The sequence below is a fragment of the Pelophylax lessonae genome (assembly GCF_965119305.1).
Source record: "Pelophylax lessonae genome assembly, chromosome: 10".
In the NCBI taxonomy this organism is placed as follows: Eukaryota; Metazoa; Chordata; class Amphibia; order Anura; family Ranidae; genus Pelophylax; species Pelophylax lessonae.
In genome coordinates this window covers 156,481,192-156,500,041 of record NC_138777.1, presented here as the reverse complement: position 1 = coordinate 156,500,041, position 18,850 = coordinate 156,481,192, and the positions used below count along the sequence as shown (strand labels likewise).

At 42.0% G+C, this 18,850-nt stretch overlaps 1 protein-coding gene across 2 annotated transcripts in view; it reads right to left on the bottom strand.

Moving 5' to 3' along the window:
* The window catches only part of SLC12A4 (solute carrier family 12 member 4), a 363,765-nt gene that overhangs the window by 110,361 nt on the left and 234,554 nt on the right, over nucleotides 1-18,850 (bottom strand). For both annotated transcript variants that reach the window (XM_082270400.1, XM_082270401.1), the window contains one exon: nucleotides 11,678-11,797. In XM_082270400.1, the coding sequence (XP_082126526.1) occupies nucleotides 11,678-11,797 (120 nt within the window). The remainder of the gene's footprint in view (nucleotides 1-11,677; nucleotides 11,798-18,850) is intronic.

Sequence of the window (18,850 nt, the reverse complement as noted above, 5' to 3'; positions counted from 1 at the left end):
TACCAGACAGGGGGGAATGGGAGTGGGGGAAGCCTAGCTCAGTGAGGGATTTAAGGATGGGAGGAGAAAACCTGCAGGCAGGTCTAACTGTCCCTGGCGGTTACCCACATCCACCCCAAATAAAACCACTAAAAGGGGAGAGGGCGGACTGTACTTACCCTTCCATGGTGTGGGCAGTGGCGGCTGGTGCATAACATTTTTGGGGGGGCGCAAAAAGAGAAATGTAATAGGTATTGCTTCGTGGCAAAAACCGCGGTAAAAAATTGCGTGACTTTGAGGTCATGGTACAGGCATGGCACAGATGGTATAGGCATGGCACAGGCATGGCGCAGATGATGGAATAGGCATGGCACAGGTGATGGTACAGGCATGGCACAGGTGATGGTACAGGCATGGCACAGGTGATGGTACAGGCATGGCACAGGTGATGGTATAGGCATGGCACAGGTGATGGAATAGGCATGGCACAGATGATGCTATAGGCATGGCACAGGTGATGGAATAGGCATGGCACAGATGGTACAGGCATGGCACAGGTGATGGAATAGGCATGGCACAGATGGCACAGGTGATGGAATAGGCATGGCACAGGTGATGGAATAGGCATGGCACAGATGGTACAGGTGACGGAATAGGCATGGCACAGATGGAACAGGCATGGCACAGGTGATGGAATAGGCATGGCATAGGCAATGGAATAGGCATGGCACAGATGGTACAGGCATGGCACAGGTGATGGAATAGGCATGGCACAGGTGATGGAATAGGCATGGCACAGGTGATGGTAAGGTCATGGCACAGGTGATGGAATAGGCATGGCACAGGTGATGGTAAGGTCATGGCACAGGTGATGGAATAGGCATGGCACAGATGGTGCAGGCATGGCACAGGTGATGGAATATGCATGGCACAGGTGATGGAATAGGCATGGCACAGATGGTACAGGCATGGCACATGTGATGGAATAGGCATGGCACAGATGATGCTATAGGCATGGCACAGGTGATGGAATATGCATGGCACAGATGGTACAGGCATGGCACAGGTGATGGAATAGGCATGGCACAGATCGTACTGGCATGGAACAGGTGATGGAATAGGCATGGCACAGGTGATGGTAAGGTCATGGCACAGGTGATGGTAAGGTCATGGCACAGGTGATGGAATAGGCATGGCACAGATAGTACAGGCATGGCGCAGGTGATGGAATAGGCATGGCACAGATGATGGTATAGGCATGGCACAGGTGATGGAATAGGCATGGCACAGATGGTACAGGCATGGCACAGGTGATGGAAAAGGCATGGCACAGGTGATGGAAAAGGCATGGCACAGGTGATGGAATAGGCATGGCACAGATGGTACAGGCATGGCACAGATGATGGAATAGGCATGGCACAGATGGTACAGGCATGGCACAGGTGATGGAATAGGCATGGCACAGATGGTACAGGCATGGCACAGGTGATGGAATAGGCATGGCACAGGTGATGGTAAGGTCATGGCACAGGTGATGGAATAGGCATGGCGCAGGTGGTACAGGCATGGCACAGGTGATGGAATAGGCATGGTACAGGTGATGGAATAGGCATGGCACAGATGGTACAGGCATGGCACAGATGATGGAATATGCATGGCACAGATGGTATAGTACACAGGTACAGGCATGTAACACGGCCGCCCCCCCCCAATCAATGCAGAGACAGACCAGCGTGCGTGCGTGCCCCCTTCAAAGCACCAGACTGTGACAGTGTGCAGGCCGAGATGTTTAACTCGCGGGCTAGCCTCTGCCCATGAGGCTATGTCATGGCCGACCTAGCGCGTAGCTGCGGTCTGCATGCGCTCGCTGGCTGGGCTAGGGGGACCACTGGATCTAGATTATCCAAGCCTGTCACCCAGCCTGGCAGTTGATTGTAGATCTCATGAGAGAAAACCAAAAAAGATGTATGGATGGAGAAAATTGCTAGGACCAGAGATCCCAGCTGGGAACCTTGGTCCTTACTCCTGACTAGACAGATTAAAACTGATTACCTAGAGCAGAGAGGGGGGTTATATACCAGCTGAGGATGGCCAATGGGCAAAGGCAGGTGTTTTTTTTTTTCTGCCTAGCCCTACTCCTGGAGGAGACAATATAACCCACTAGTTACGATTTATGGAGCGCTGTGTCCGTCAATGAACGAAATAGAAATAGAGGGTTTGGGACATTGCTGTTAAGTCTTCCAGGATTATCGAGATTAAATATTTTTTTTTTGTCCTATATCAATTTTTTTATTCTTTTTATGGTATACATGGGTGGTAAAGAGGGGCCTAGATCCACCTATTTTTTGTTTTTAATAATTTACCAATTAATGTTTTAAATTCTATAGGTGCATGCCTTGTGTGATAATTGTTTTGGTATTGTATTGCTAGGTCACAGAATAATAAAGATTATTCAATAACAATTTGTTAATATGTGCTCAGCTGTCTATTGGAAGTCCCATTTGCACAATTATTTCATAGTGTACAACAGAGGAGTAGAGCCTCAATCAAACTTATTTTTTTCTGCTTTCTTTAATAGATCTACACCGGTGACACCTCCTCTTTAATGTTATTTAGTGGTGATATAGGTAGATCAGGGGACTTTGAGGTGCACTTTTATTAGTTATACTGGTTGCATTTTAGTGAAACTGTGTTTTTGTTTAGTATTGCACAATGCATGTCATTTTTTGGTCATTGTACATTTGTGAGACTTCAATATCACTTAGTTAAGCACTGTGTGCTGAGCGCCTCTAGCATCCAGCACTTACTTGTGTTTGTCAGTGCTGCAGGGGAATAAGGGCAGCAGCTAGGAGCCCAGGGAGTGCAAAAAAAACCTAACCTAGGCCACAGAAGAAAATGTGGTCCTGGTGAGGAAGACTGTGATCCACTGGGATCAATGACGTGGCTCCAAGGCTCATCAAACCATTGCCACCCAAAGATGCTCCATCTGGCGCCAAATAGCAGTGTTATCAGATGGAAAAAAAAATGTAAAAATTCTATCACTAACTTAAAAAACTTAACAGTTAAAAGCACAGGGCAAAACACGTATTTTCAAAGCTTACTTACAGCATTTTTCCTTTTCGTAAATTATTATTATTTTTTTTTTAACTTGCAATGTGCCTCTGAACTTCCTAGCAAATTTGACTAATCTATTCCCGAGCACACTCTCCTTCCTCCTGCCATGCCATAGCTCTCTTCTTTTTACATTCTGTACTGGCCCAATTCCTCTGCCACGCCCGTCACTTCCCTGCATAGATTTTTATGTGCCAGCTAGGGTAGAAGTGAAGGGAATTCTTCAGATTGTCCCTTAAAGGAGAAGTCCAGCCTAACCCTAAAATTATTACATCTATAGACATCCATGAACCAACACTAACCTATCTAACTCTATAAAGAAGAAATCAGTATACATACCTTTTTTGAAGTCGCTCCGGTCTGGTCTCCAGCGGCAGAAGCTCTGCAGGGGACACAGCTGACAACAGCTGTGAAATGAATGGGAAGTGACGTCACCCATAGAGTTACTATGAGGCTTCCGTTGTCGGCTGCCTCCTCTGCACCTGCCTCCACAGCGAAGCCCCGGCCAGGTCAGATCGGCTTCAGAAAAGGAATGTATACAGATTTCTTCTTCACAGGGTTAAATAGGTTAATGTTAAATTGTGGATGTCTATAGATGTAGCAATTTTAGTGTTAAGCCTCGTACACACGCAACTAATTTCCGCCGACCGGTCATCCGTCTTTTGTCCAGAGTGGCGTCTGTTGGTTGGAATGTGCTCTAGACTGCACACGAATTTTCCCCCACAACAGAATTCTACTTCAGAAGTGATGTCATGTGTTGGATTGCTTTCTTTGAGTTTTTTCATCTCTGAGCATGCCTAGTCTTGCTCATAAGATTTTTCCCCATCGAAATCTGTACTAATGAGATGAAAATCGGACGTGTTTTGACGGTCGACAAAAATTATATAGCCTGCACACCAGGATTTTTTCGGCCGAAAAGTCGGAGTCGGTTGTCGGAAGCACCATACTAACAAGCTGGAAATCGGCAGATTGGTCGTCGGACGAAATTTCCTGGCCGAATTTCTACTCGTGTGTACGGGGCTTTAGGCTGGACCTCTCCTTTAAGCTCTCAGCTGGGGTGCTGACATCAGATTCAAGAAAGCAGCAACACCTTTGGATGTCTACAAAAGAAGGCTTTTAGAAGTAAAATCACATGTCTAAAATACATTAAAAAGCACATATTTTATGAGAATATTGTTGTTGAAATAGTCTGGTAACAAAGTCTCTAACTTTATTAGGCAGTATGTGCTTATTCGTGTTTTTTTTTTATAATTTTTTGACATGTCTTGCTATATATGGTCTATAGCATTTCTACACACTATGTTTGGATTTTGTAAATGTTAAATATTAGGAAGGTCACAAATGACAATACTGGTTTACCTTTTACTATTGTGATGTTTAGTTTGGCAGAGCAGAACAGTATTTTGAAAACCCTGTTCCATGAACCATATTTGAATGTACTGTGTTTTCTTCTACCTAGTGCAAACGTATAGGTAAAAGCGTCTTTAACATGCATTCCCTCTTCACCTGTGCCCTTCTTCATTGTACACCTACACCTATCAACTTTTAGACTAATAACTCACTATTATTATGTGGAGTATGTCCTTAACATATGCAATTATTATTACATGCATTCCTTTGTTTTGGTCACAGGCTGTCAGGACCCGGACTTGAACCTGGGACCTCCATGGTGTCTGGCAATGACTCTACTCGCTGAGCTATCCTGGAATGCTGGACAGCTCCCTGGACAAATCCTTGAATGATCCTGCTGTGAATCTTTATTGCCTTGAACCTTGAACCCTTTGCTCCTCCCATGAACTTCCTGTTATAAGCCATGTCTTTGCACTTCCTGGTCGCCAGAATATTGTGCCTTCAACAGCCGATATCTCGCTTGTCTCTCCTGCTGCCGTCTGTATCCTTGCTACTATCCGTTATCGACACTTGGCTTGTTCCTCGACTACTCTTCTGTTTGATCCCAACCTGCAACTACTGGTTACCGACTTTTGGCTACTCCTTGACTACGCTTCAGCTTAATCCCTATCTGCTACTGGACTCTGACTTGCTCACCTCCTGGTGGGGCGATCTTGAGGACCGCGACCTGGTGCTAACACGCAGCAAAATCCATCTCCACCTTCAGGAGCACTGGTGAAGACCGGTTAGTACTTAGACTCCGCACCTCAGGTGAGCCTGCGTCATCTGCCTGGGTGACCTGTCAGTGTTCCTATCCTGCTGGTTCCTGTGTGCCCTGCGACTGCTATAGCTACTGATCTTCGAGCCTGACCCCGGATCGTGACAGAATATTCTGGCCCAAAACATGGAGGCCGCTATAGCAAGCATCGTGACTCCTCTTAGGCAACAAATTGCTGAGCTGCAAGAATTTGGTGTTACCTGCCAAGAAAAAGTTAATAAACTAGAAAGTCTATTGGAAAGACAACAGAAGGAGATTCATGCTCTGCAGAGACTACTACTGGACCGAGGTGATACTATCACACATATGCCTCAGCCTTTACCATCCAAGTTTAATGGAGACCGCCATCATTACAGAGGTTTCCTAAATCAGTGTCGTTTATATTTCCAAACACACCCTGCTGCATTTCCTTCTGAGAAGAGAAAGGTAACCTTGATTCTCGAACTTCTGACTGGAGAAGCTCTAGCTTGGGCCTCCCCATATATTGAGCAGAACAGTGCCATTTTAAATAATCTGCAGACCTTTTTGACCGCAATGGATCAGGTTTTTGATGATCCCAACCGCTGTGCTACTGCTGAAGCAAAGCTGCATAGTCTGAGGCAGGGAAGGCGCTCTGTCGCTGAGTACACAGCAGAATTCAGATGTTGGGTTGCAGATACTACTTGGAACCCTGCTGCGCAAAAGAGTCAGTTCCGCCGAGGGCTTTCTGAACAGGTAAAGGATGAGCTCGCTAGAGTTGATACTCCTGATGATCTTGATGCCTTCATCCAATTATGTATCAGAATTGATCAGAGACTTACAGAAAGGAGGAAGGAGAGGCTGGGAATGTTTGCAAGTAAGAGTGGCATGCGTTTCTCTGCTACTCCATTTGTTCAGCAGGATTTCAAAGTTGCTCCTAATTCTAACACTCCTGAGCCAATGCAGGTAGATGCAATTAAGAGATCCATTTCCATTCAGGAGAAAGAAAGAAGACGTTCTGAGAACCTATGTCTTTACTGTGGAGATTCTGGTCATTATGCAATTAACTGCCCTAACAAGGTTAGAAGAACAATTGCATCGATTGATGTGATCACGCCTGAACAAATAAACTCCATTAGCCAGTCCATCTCCCCGTTGGTCCAGGAAGAAAATAAAGTAAATTCTTCACTACCTCATTTTGTCCTCCCTATTAAACTTATCTCTGATGGCATTGAGATTCCTTGCTCTGCTATGCTGGACTCTGGTGCAGGGGGGAACTTCATGGACATAGACTTTGCCAAAAACAATATGATTCAGACAAGAAATAAATTAGCCCCAGTCGATATGGAGACAGTGGATGGTTCACCCTTAACTTCTGGACCTGTTACCCATGAAACAGTCCCTTTGGTTCTCCAATTTGAGGCTAACCATCGTGAGACCATCAGTTTTCAGCTGATTACGTCACCTAAATTTCCTGTGATCTTGGGCATCCCTTGGTTTTCCACCCATAATCCCTCAATCAATTGGGAAGCACGCGTTATAAATTTTACATCCCCCCATTGTGAGGAATACTGTAGAGAGCCTTGTCCAATTAGTTCTCCACAGATTAAGGAAACACAGTTGGATGTGGTTACAGCACAGTCATATCCTAAACTGCCTCCACAATACCATGTGTTTCAGGATGTCTGTGATAAGAAGAACGCCGACCAGTTACCTCCTCATCGTCCATATGATTGCCCCATTGAGCTACTCCCAGGTGCAGAAATACCTTTCGGCCGCCTATTCAATTTATCAGAACCTGAATTAAAGGTGCTCAGGGAGTGGCTTGATGAGAATTTAGAGAAGGGGTTTATTAGACACTCAACATCCCCTGCTGGAGCAGCCTTGTTCTTTGTTGAAAAGAAAGACTCTACCTTACGTCCATGCATTGATTACAGGCACATGAATAAAGTTACTATTAAAAACCGTTATCCTCTCCCGTTGATCTCTGAAATGTTGGTAAGACTTCGTTCTGCCAAGATTTTTACAAAGCTTGACTTGCGGGGGGCTTATAACCTTGTTCGTATCCGCCAAGGAGATGAATGGAAAACCGCCTTTAGAACCAGATACGGACACTTCGAGTCCTTGGTTATGCCTTTTGGTCTTTGTAATGCCCCTGCAACCTTTCAACACTTCATCAACGATGTTTTTCGAGATCTGTTGGACCAATTTCTAGTTGCTTATTTGGATGACATCCTCATTTTTTCCAATAACCTAGAGGAGCATCGCAAGCATGTTTGCACTGTCCTTGAAAGATTGAGGCAGAATCGACTTTATATCAAATTGGAAAAATGTGAGTTTGAACAAACCCAGATCCAGTTTCTGGGGTATATTATTTCACCAGATGGAGTAAGCATGGATCCTGAGAAGATTAGAGCAGTAGTAGATTGGCCTGTCCCTGGAAACGTTAAGGAAATTCAAAGATTCATCGGGTTTGCCAATTTCTACAGGAAATTCATAAGAAATTTCTCTAAGGTGATAGCTCCGATTACACAGCTGACAAAGAAAGGGGTGCCCTATGTGTGGTCATCTAATGCTCAGGCTGCTTTTGATAAGTTAAAGACTCTGTTCACTTCTGCACCAGTATTGGTACATCCCAATCCTGAGCTACCTTTTGTAGTGGAAGTGGATGCTTCTGACTCTGCTGTAGGAGCTATCCTTTCTCAACGAAGCGGTGAAAAGATGCAGCTTCATCCTTGTGCTTACTTTTCTCGTTTAATGTCTTCAGCTGAGAGGAATTATGACATAGGGAATAAGGAGTTACTGGCAATTAAGGAAGCCTTTTCCGAATGGAGGCATTTGCTGGAAGGTACTAAGCATCCTGTGACCGTTCTCACTGATCACAGAAATTTAGAATTCATTTGTTCGGCCAAAAGATTGTCTTCTAGACAAGCACGTTGGTCGCTGTTCTTTTCTAGATTTAATTTTATTATCTCATATAGACCTGGGTCAAGAAATGGTAAGGCTGATGCCTTATCACGGATGTTATCGGGGCCTTCCCTGAAGAACCATGCTGAATGCACTATCCTGCCTCAAAAGAACTTCCTAGGTGTCACAAGTTCAAAGGCATTCTTGAGTCTCCTCAAAGAAGGTTACGAGAATGACTCACTCCTCAATAATCCTCCTATGGACATCAGTCTTGAGTTCAAGAATGGCTTTTGGATTAAAACGCATCGCCTCTATGTACCTGAGTCTGCTCGGGTTGAAGTCCTCCGGTTGAGTCATGACTCAAAACTTGCTGGACATTTTGGAGTTTCTAAAACAGAGGAACTTTTATCACGCTCCTTTTGGTGGCCTGGGTACAAGAAAGATGTTAAAAGGTATGTAGCCTAATGCCTGACCTGTGCACGCAATAAGACACCCCGAGCTTCTCCTTTGGGGTTGCTCCAACCACTCCCTATCCCATCAAGACCATGGGGGTCAATTTCTATGGACTTTGTGGTTGATTTACCCCCCTCAAAAGGAATGACCACTATCTTGGTGGTCGTTGACCGCCTCACCAAGATGGCTCACTTTATACCAGTTAAGGGGGTACCCTCTTCGGAACAAACTGCAGAGTTGATGGTTCGAGAAGTCTTCAGACTACATGGAATTCCTGAAGACGTTATGTCAGATCGAGGAGTACAGTTTACTTCAAAGTTTTGGAAAAGCTTTTGCTCAGCTTTAGGAGTAGCAATCAACCTGTCTTCTGCTTTTCATCCTCAGTCTAATGGTCAGACTGAGAGGACCAATCAAACTTTAGAACAGTACCTTCGATGTTTTGTTAGTTATCTTCAGGACGACTGGGTGGACTATCTTCCCACGGCAGAGTTTTCTTACAACAATTCTAGACATAGCTCAACCTCTCAAAGCCCGTTTTTCTTAAACAATGGTTATCATCCAGTTTTTATTCCTGATCTCCCTATCTCAACTCCAATTCCTGCTGTAGCCAACAGATTAACTATGTTGCAAGAGATTCAGGAGAAATTAATTGAGACTTTGAAGGAGGCTCAGGAATCTTACAAGAAGGCTGCTGATAGACATCGCCGATCACTTCCTACCTTTCAAGTGGGTGACAAGGTTTGGTTATCAACCAAAAATTTGAAGGTCCATGTTCCATCTGCAAAGTTGGGACAAAAGTTTGTGGGACCTTTCCAAATTTCTGCTCAGGTCAACCCAGTCACTTTCCGTTTAAAACTTCCCGACAATATGAGAATTCACCCGGTTTTTCACATATCACTGCTCAAGCCATTTAAGGAAAATCCCTTTCCTGGAAGAATTCTTCCGCCTCCTCCACCTGTTGAAGTACAGGGTGAAGAAGAATTTGTAGTGGAGAGAATTCTTGATTCCAGGATCTTTAGGAATAAATTACAATATCTGGTTCAATGGGAAGGATATGGACCAGAAGAAAATTCCTGGGAGCCAGAAGAAAATGTTCATGCCCCTAGATTAACAAGGGAGTTCCACCAGAGGTTTCCTCTTAAACCTGGTCCTAAGACGTCCAGCGGACGTCCTGGGAGGAGGGGAGTACTGTCAGGACCCGGACTTGAACCTGGGACCTCCATGGTGTCTGGCAATGACTCTACTCGCTGAGCTATCCTGGAATGCTGGACAGCTCCCTGGACAAATCCTTGAATGATCCTGCTGTGAATCTTTATTGCCTTGAACCTTGAACCCTTTGCTCCTCCCATGAACTTCCTGTTATAAGCCATGTCTTTGCACTTCCTGGTCGCCAGAATATTGTGCCTTCAACAGCCGATATCTCGCTTGTCTCTCCTGCTGCCGTCTGTATCCTTGCTACTATCCGTTATCGACACTTGGCTTGTTCCTCGACTACTCTTCTGTTTGATCCCAACCTGCAACTACTGGTTACCGACTTTTGGCTACTCCTTGACTACGCTTCAGCTTAATCCCTATCTGCTACTGGACTCTGACTTGCTCACCTCCTGGTGGGGCGATCTTGAGGACCGCGACCTGGTGCTAACACGCAGCAAAATCCATCTCCACCTTCAGGAGCACTGGTGAAGACCGGTTAGTACTTAGACTCCGCACCTCAGGTGAGCCTGTGTCATCTGCCTGGGTGACCTGTCAGTGTTCCTATCCTGCTGGTTCCTGTGTGCCTTGCGACTGCTATAGCTACTGGTCTTCGAGCCTGACCCCGGATCGTGACACAGGCCTTCTGTCTCCCCATCTGCATGCAAACCAAAATGTACAGTAACATGGCTGACAGCTATAGGGGTGGTGTGAATTCCTTTTATTGATAGGGGTAGTCAAGTGTTTTCTTTTGTTCTGAAAAGCCCCAGAAAATATTCAAGTGCTTGTGTTATCTAGCTTTGGCCCTTAACTTGTGTGGAAGTAGGTGTAGGGTTAAAATTATTTTTTATAATGACAATATTACACTTAAAAATATTAAAAGAGGAGCAGTGCTTTGTGCTCTATACCATCAAAAAAAAAAAAAGAAAAAAGGAAAAAAGGAAATTGTGTCATCCTAAAATGCACCATAAAATGCATTATAATGCATTTCATCCTGTGCTAATGAAAAAAAAGTGAAAAAAATATAGATCTTTAAAACCTGCTCATAATAATGCCAGCAATATGTGTTATGACTAAACATTCACGTGTAAGCCTTCTACTGCAATATAATATTAAACTCAATATTTGGCTTTCTCCAGTTATTTTTTATGGTGGCATGGAGAAAATTGAAGGCTGGCTCTAATAGAGGAAACTGGTTGAGGAGGAGAGAGCAAGAGGTGTGAAAGAGTAGCAGTACAGTCAGAAAAAGCGTGTTGAGACCTTGTGTTATAGAGGGTCATAAGAGATCTGGTGATTGAGTTTTTCATAGATTGTGTGGAGCACTAATAATCAGGGTCACTGGATTCTTTTTTTTTTTAACATGTATCACTTGAAATTGGCACAGAAGGTTTGAATGTTTACAAATGATATGAACACAGTAAATGGACACTTTATTGGGATCACTTTATGAAATTAAATATTATATTAATTGTGGTATACTACTATTTTCCATCCTTGGATTATAGATAGTTATTCTGCAGTGGTTTGTGATTGAGAGTAATTGTTCTGTTTATCCTTTTTTTTTGCATTAGAGTTGATTACACTAGGTTAGTCCCCTCTAGTTTTGTACCATGTACGAAGACTGGGCATGAATATTATTTAAGCAATCTGGCAATGAAGGAAGTATTCCTGTGCAATGGAAAACTAACAGGAAGCAGACGTGTCTTGGAGGGGAGTTTGTAATAGAAATATGTAATAGAAGGCTATACTAGAAGGTGTGTGTCATTTTAAAGAGAGAAAACACATGTAGAAAAGACAAACCCGCATCCACAATTTTTAAATCAACAGCATTTTACTAGCAGAAGTAAGCAGGACCTTATATTTTAGGTTTGAGGAAAATACATAATAATTAATAAAAACCAAAAAACTTACCCTTGGTATTCTATGTACTTGTAAATCAGTCCAGCAATAAGCATAGCTACAAGTGCATAATACCAGGAGGAGACAAACATCAGAGCCAAACAGATGCTCATGCCCAGAAAGGAAAGTGCCCTGTTAGTGGAAACAAATGTAAAATACTATTTAACATAAGCTTATGGTAAATAATTACAGATATATAAATGTATTAGTGGTTTAGACATTAATGGCTGCGTGTTGAGTTATTTTGAAGGGAAAGGAAATTTACACTGTTATACAAGCTATACAACCACTACTTTACATTGCAGTAAAAGTGTCATGTCTTTAGAGCCGGTTAACACTATTACGACTTGCCAGGTGACTTGGTCAGCCTGGCAAGTCGCGCACCGTCGGGTCCATTGAGTAGTACAGGACCCGTTCTAATAGGAGCGACACAAGTCGCTCCGACTTAGAAAAAGGGTCCTGTACTATTTTGGGGCGACCTGGAGGGGACTTGCATTGACTTCAATTATATGAAGTCCGTGCAAGTCGCACCGAAGTCGCGGTGCATGCGACTTCACAGGTCGCCCCCGAAGTCGGAGCGACCTAATGTGAACGGGGTCTAAGTGTTGTCACATGGAAAGATATAATAAAATATTTACTAAAATGTGAGAGGTTTACTCACTTTTTATAGATACTGTATGTGTTGCTGATAGGACCTTACTTGGTGTGGGTTCATTAGGAGGTACAAGGCTGCAGTGATAGGTGGTGGGCACTGCGGTGGAACATTGTCGCTTTTATGGTAAATGGATTACTTATGGATCATTTATGGTAAATGGATCACTTATGGATCATATATAGGACAATGACCGAATGAACACTATGAAGCATTTTTTTAATTAAGTTATTTATGGACTTTATATATTGATGGACTTTTCACTGATGTTTTGAGATTTTTTTTTTTTTTTTTTTGCATTTTTACAATATAGTCATATACACTGTTGCGCTGCACTTTTATACAGTGCTAAGATCGTGGTACAGGAAGAACTACAGGCAGGGCCTATAGAATAGCCCACAAGGAGCAGAACCCTTACTTACAATGCTGATCACATGGGCACTTCCTTTAAAAAATGTGATCTAAGAAAGTGTTTTTTGATCACCATATTCATTCACAAACAAAAGCAACTGGGAGAAAAAAAGATGCTCTGCCCTTATCCAGTGGCATTTGCGGTGCTTTGTACGTAGCATAAAAGGTATAGCAGCACTCAAGAATGTTTATCAAAAAATGTCCATCAGTGTGTGAAAGCAGGACAAAGAGCAATTTTGACTTACTTATAAATAGATCCAAATCTTGGGGTACAGAACAGGACAAAGTCTTTAAGTATGCACATAACCTTGGTTATAAGTTGGGACTTTAGGTGACTGGACACTGGCAAGCTTCTGAAGACATACCCCCTGGGTGTCCCCACTATAACCCCACCCCAATCCATGAGTCATTGGTATTGTAGCAAGCAATACAGACTAACCAAAAAATAGAATGGAGGGTGGCTTCAGAAGCCAACAGCTCCCGCTGCTCTCAACCAAGCCTGTGACATAAGGAAGAGGGTAGTGAAGACCTTCAGCCAGGCATAGCACTGACTCTATACAGAACTCAGATAACTATTTAGGTATTGGGGGGGGAAGAAAAAGTGGCTAAAATGTTGGAATGGAATGCATTAAGGCCATAAACTGCATCCACAGAAAACTGTATGTCCACCTGGTAAAACTTTCAAAAGGTATGAACAGAGGACCAGGTGGCTTACAAAGTTGGTCAACAGAGACATGGTGCCAAAATGTCCAGGAAACACCCTGACCTGATGGAATGAGCTCTGGAAGAGCGGTCCTCTCTATCTAGCAAAGGTGGACTGTAAAGCAGTCTGTTTTACTAATAGGAACTGTTGTTTTGATGTAGACTTTGACGGCTCTGACTATCTCCAGGAGTGAAGAGCAATTTTCTTTGGGTGCTTTGGAGAGCACAAAGAAGGCAAGACTGCCTTTATTGAGTTGGACGATCGATACAACCTGTAAAAGAAATTGTAAATTCTGTATATAACTATAATCTATTTTGTATACTTTGCTTATGTATTGCACACTGCAATAAGGTTTTGATTACATATTCCCATTTTTTTAGAGTCCTGATAAGAAATTAGAAATTAGCCTGCCTAGGTTACTCCACTTGTTACCATAAAAGCACAATTGTAATATATGAATCCGATACCTACATAAGCATGTGTATATAAAAATATAAATTGCGCTGAAAATCAGAACAGTGATTTAAAAAGATGCTGAGTGTGTCTGTTCCCTACTACAGTAGTTAATAATTTTGTTGGGACCATTAATCAATAGTAGTTGCCTATCCATAAATTTTCACTAACACTGCCTTAGGAAGAAAAGATTGTCTTTGGCACAAGACTACTTTAATTTTATGAAGAACAAGAAATTACTTTTTAGAAGAGAGTCGTTAACACAGATATGCCTCTGACAGATGTGAAAGCAACTAAGGAGGCCACATTGCAACAGAGATCAACTAAGGGGATTTCCCTGAAGGATTCAAAGGGTGGTTTCTACAGGGTAGAGAAAACCAGACAGGTTCCAAGAAAGCAGAAGCTCCTGTAAGGGGGGCCTGATTCGAGATACACTTTCAATAAAGGTTTTGATAAGGGAGAGCGAGGCCAGAGACCTTTTACCTTTTACTTAAGGTTTTACCCCCTAATGACCAGGCCATTTTTTTGCGATACGGCACTGCGTTACTTTAACAGACAATTGTGCGGTCGTGCGACGCTGTACCCAAATAAAATTGATGTCCCTTTTTCCCCACAAACAGAGCTTTCTTTTGGTGGTATTTGATCTGTGGTTATTGTTTTTTGTGCTATAAATAAAAAGAGCTCAAGACAGGAGAAATGTTGGGTGCTTGTGCCGAAGAGAAAGGACCACAGTGCAGCAAACAACAGATGGTTGAAACAGTCAGGGACTTCTGGAGCATATGCTCTGCAGATGCTGATGGAAACTCAGGGCAGCTCTGGCAGGCAAAAGAGGAAAATCCCGCTGGCAACAAATGGATAGACAGGCGCCGCTGAGTGTAGCATAAAATTTATTGACAAGACTATATATATATATATATATATATATATATATATATATATATATATATATATATATATATACACTCACATGGGAAATGCCTTAGACAATAGTTCCTAGATCGCCTCCTGTGTCTTGTAGGTCTGCCTTCCGACTGGCCCGCAGCAGGATGATGACGGTTACAGGATAGGCTGTGGAGGAGCTGGATCAGGCAGAGGCAGCGGTGAACCGCAAGCCTTCTCAGAAATGACGTAACACGTTTCGGAGCATGCGCACTACGCTCCTTCCTCAGACGAATAAAGACACTCTGCATCTTTGGACATAAAAAGACCAGCGCTGGAAATGACTGCAGAGGATGTTAGGGGGCAGTACAAGTGGCAGCAGGAAGTGATCCACTGCCATAGGAAATACAAGCATGATATTTAAAAAAATACATGCATATTCATTATATATTGCATAATGTAGTCATAAAAGAGCATAAAAATTCATACTAATCTGTATAAAAAAAGAGACTAAAACTAAAAAAGGACACACATATATGCTGAACATATGTGATGTCCCTTATATACATTTTTGCACAATATAAATTAATAATGAAAAGGGAGAGAACAAAAGGAAAATAAATAAACCATAAAAATAAAAATAAATTAAAAATAGAAATAAAGATGAAAGTAAAAATTATAAAGATAAACATGAAAATAAAAACAAATTGCATATTTTACGCATGCAACTATAAACATACGTATGCAGCTCGTATATACATATATGTAAGGAAAAATGTGTATTCAACATCCATGTGGCACACATAATTCAATGGTACACTATTAAATATAAGTAAAGTAAAAAATTAATTTATATAAAGCTAGTTTACAGGATGGTATTATTGACTCACAGAATGGTATTAATGTCTAATTCTTCTTTAAGTCCCCCGGGTGAGAGAACATTCAGGGCATATATCCAATATGTTTCCCTTTGACAGACCCATGGTGCAAGATCTACCTTCTTACATTCGGGATGGTATCCACCTACTGGAGCTGCTTGCCCGGTATTCCTGGGAGCCAACATACCTTTGGGTGTCTCTGGATGTGCAATCATTGTATACCTCCATACAGCATCCAGTGGGTATGAGGGCATTGGAATTTTTTCTTAGTAAAGATTTTACTATTAACCCCCGACAGGCAGAGTTCATTATGGAAGCTACATTGTTCTGCCTAACACATAATTATTTTATGTTTAATGAAGACTACTATCTACAAATCAATGGTACAGCCATGGGGGCTAACTTTGCCCCATCGTATGCAAATCTTACGATGGGGCATTGGGAAACTCGTTACATTCTAAGCAATAACCCTTACACTTCACACATAGTGTGAAGGCCTCTGCAGTTGATGGTTTTGTTACTCATTGTAATAACAATGACATGGGCCTTGGCTTCACTTCTGTAGTGGATACAGACCACTTAGCCTTTTTAGATTTGGATCTGTACCACGAGAACCAGAAAGTGTTAGCAAAAAACTATACCAAGCCGACAGCTGGGAATTCCCTGTTACATTACCAAAGTTGCCACCACCGGTGTTGGCTTAACAATATCCCTAAAAGTTAATTTTGCAGATTGAGACACAATTGTATAAAGACCTCTGACTACGAGGAACAGGGAGATCCTCATTTAAAATCACAACTACCAAACAAACCTACGTTTTCATACAGGAAGGCTTCCAGCATTAAAACAAAAATTGCTCCCAGTAAGCTTAAATCAAAAAAGTATCAATCACCTTCCTTATCATTCTTCAAAATGACCGGCATGTACCAATGCCGGAAACCGCTATGTTTGACATGTTCATTTGTGACACATGGCTAGAAAGACTTTACTGTTAAAGGGAGCAGGTATGGGATAAATGAGTTCCATACCTGCTCTTCCGATTTTGTAGTGTACTGTTTGGTGTGCCCGTGTGGTCTCCATTATGTTGGCAGAACCATACGGGCATTGCGGGCACATTTTGGCCAACACAGACGCTATATACAAGAGGGAAAGGATATACATAGTGTCCCGAGACATTTTCTCCACCACCATGCCAAGTCAACCAATGGCTTACACGTCTGGGTGATTGAGTCTATCCAAAAGGGTATCCCTGAGGCAGAGAGGTTCAAGCGACTCTGTCAAAGGGAAACATATGGAATATATGCACTGAATGTTCTCTCACCCGGGGGACTTAATGAAGAATTAGACATTAATACCATTCTGTGAGTCAATAATACCATCCTGTAAACTAGCTTTATATAAATTAATTTTTTACTTTACTTATATTTAATAGTGTACCATTGAATTATGTGTGCCACATGGATGTTGAATACACATTTTTTCTTACATATATGTATATACGAGCTGCATACGTATGTTTATAGTTGCATGCGTATATGTAGATCTCATTGTATGTATATATATATATATATATATATATATATATATATATATATGCAATTTATTTTTATGTTTATCTTTATAATTTTATTTTTACTTTCATCTTTATTTTTATTTTTATGGTTTTATTTATTTATTTTCTTTTGTTCTCCCCTTTTCATTATTAATTTATATTGTGCAAAAATATAAAATAAGGGACATCACATATGTTTAGTATATATGTGTGTCCTTTTTTAGTTTTAGTTTTTTTTTTATACAGATTAGTATGAATTTTTATGCTCTTTTATGACTACATTATGCAATATATAATGAATAGGGATGCACCGAAATGAAAATTCTGGGCTGAAACCGAAACCGAAAATGCAGGATGCCCTTGGCCGAAAACCGAAACCGAAACCGAAAATGACTTTTTCCCCCAAATAATTTTAAATTAGATAGAACAGGGCATACATAAAAAACAGGCAGCGACGTACACCTGTCGCTGCCACCCTGTCACAGTATATGTACTGTGATGGGTTGGCAAGAGGTTAATTTAATTACCAAAGGTATTTGTATTATGCAGCATGAGGGGGTTAATGTATTGCCACTTATGGTCACTGATGCATTAGTGACCAACCAGTGGCAGTTAATTAACCCCTTTGTGCTGTATTAGTGCAACCAGTATCAGTGTTAATTAACACTGGCTGCACTGATACTGGTTGCACTAATGCAGTACAAAAGGGGTTAATTTTTTTTTTTTTTTATGCAAGATTTATTTTTATGTTCCTATAGAACACAGAATTGCATAAACTTAAATGAAACATTGTGTATACATACAAAGTAAAAAAGTAAATTTGCTGCTTCAGGGTAACCTTCAAATAAAGTACATGTCTTAAAAACTGACATTATTTCAAACATTAGAATAAACTTAATTACAAACAGCAAAGTAATTGAACTGTGTTTGGAATAATTTGGTGTTTGTTACTGCCATTTCTGCACTGCTTCTTTTCAGTTCAAAGACAGGGAGCTTTTGGCAGATACTGGTCAAGATAGCCCAAGAGTTTTAACAACTTAGGCTGGCCATACACTATACAATTTTCTTGTTCAACTTTCCTTTAGATTTACCAAAACCATGCAATATAGGGTCAAACCTAAACACTTTCAATTTGTATGCAGTCAGGCAGGCCCTTGCATTACATAGTTTAAGGTAAATCTAAAGGAAATTGAATAAGAAAATTGTATAGTGTATGGCCAGCCTTAGTTTCACTGGTTGTCATGTGGACGCTTTGCTAGAGAAAAAAAAAAAAGGATGGCTCAGATTTCATTCATGAGGCTTGGAATGTGTACGTAGCTGCTTGCTGTTCTGCATATTTCCCGCCCACATCTCCCTCTCTGTCCTGCACATACGCCGAGATAGGAGAGTGGGCGGCCCCGGGCAGACAGAAAAACTGGGGTGGGAGGGGGAGGAGGATGAGCTGTGTGTGTCTTTCTCCTCTCCTGTCCGTGTCTGGGAGGGGTGAGTACTGCTCGCTGCTGTGTGATAGACGAGGTGTCACAGACGCTCTGCTCTGCTGCAGCCACGGCACCTAATTGAACAGACTGATTCTCCTATCCTACGGACGGGAGAATCAGGGACTTTTCAAACCTGCGCTGCGGCCATTAATTTCGGCATTTTAACCCATTTTCGGCCG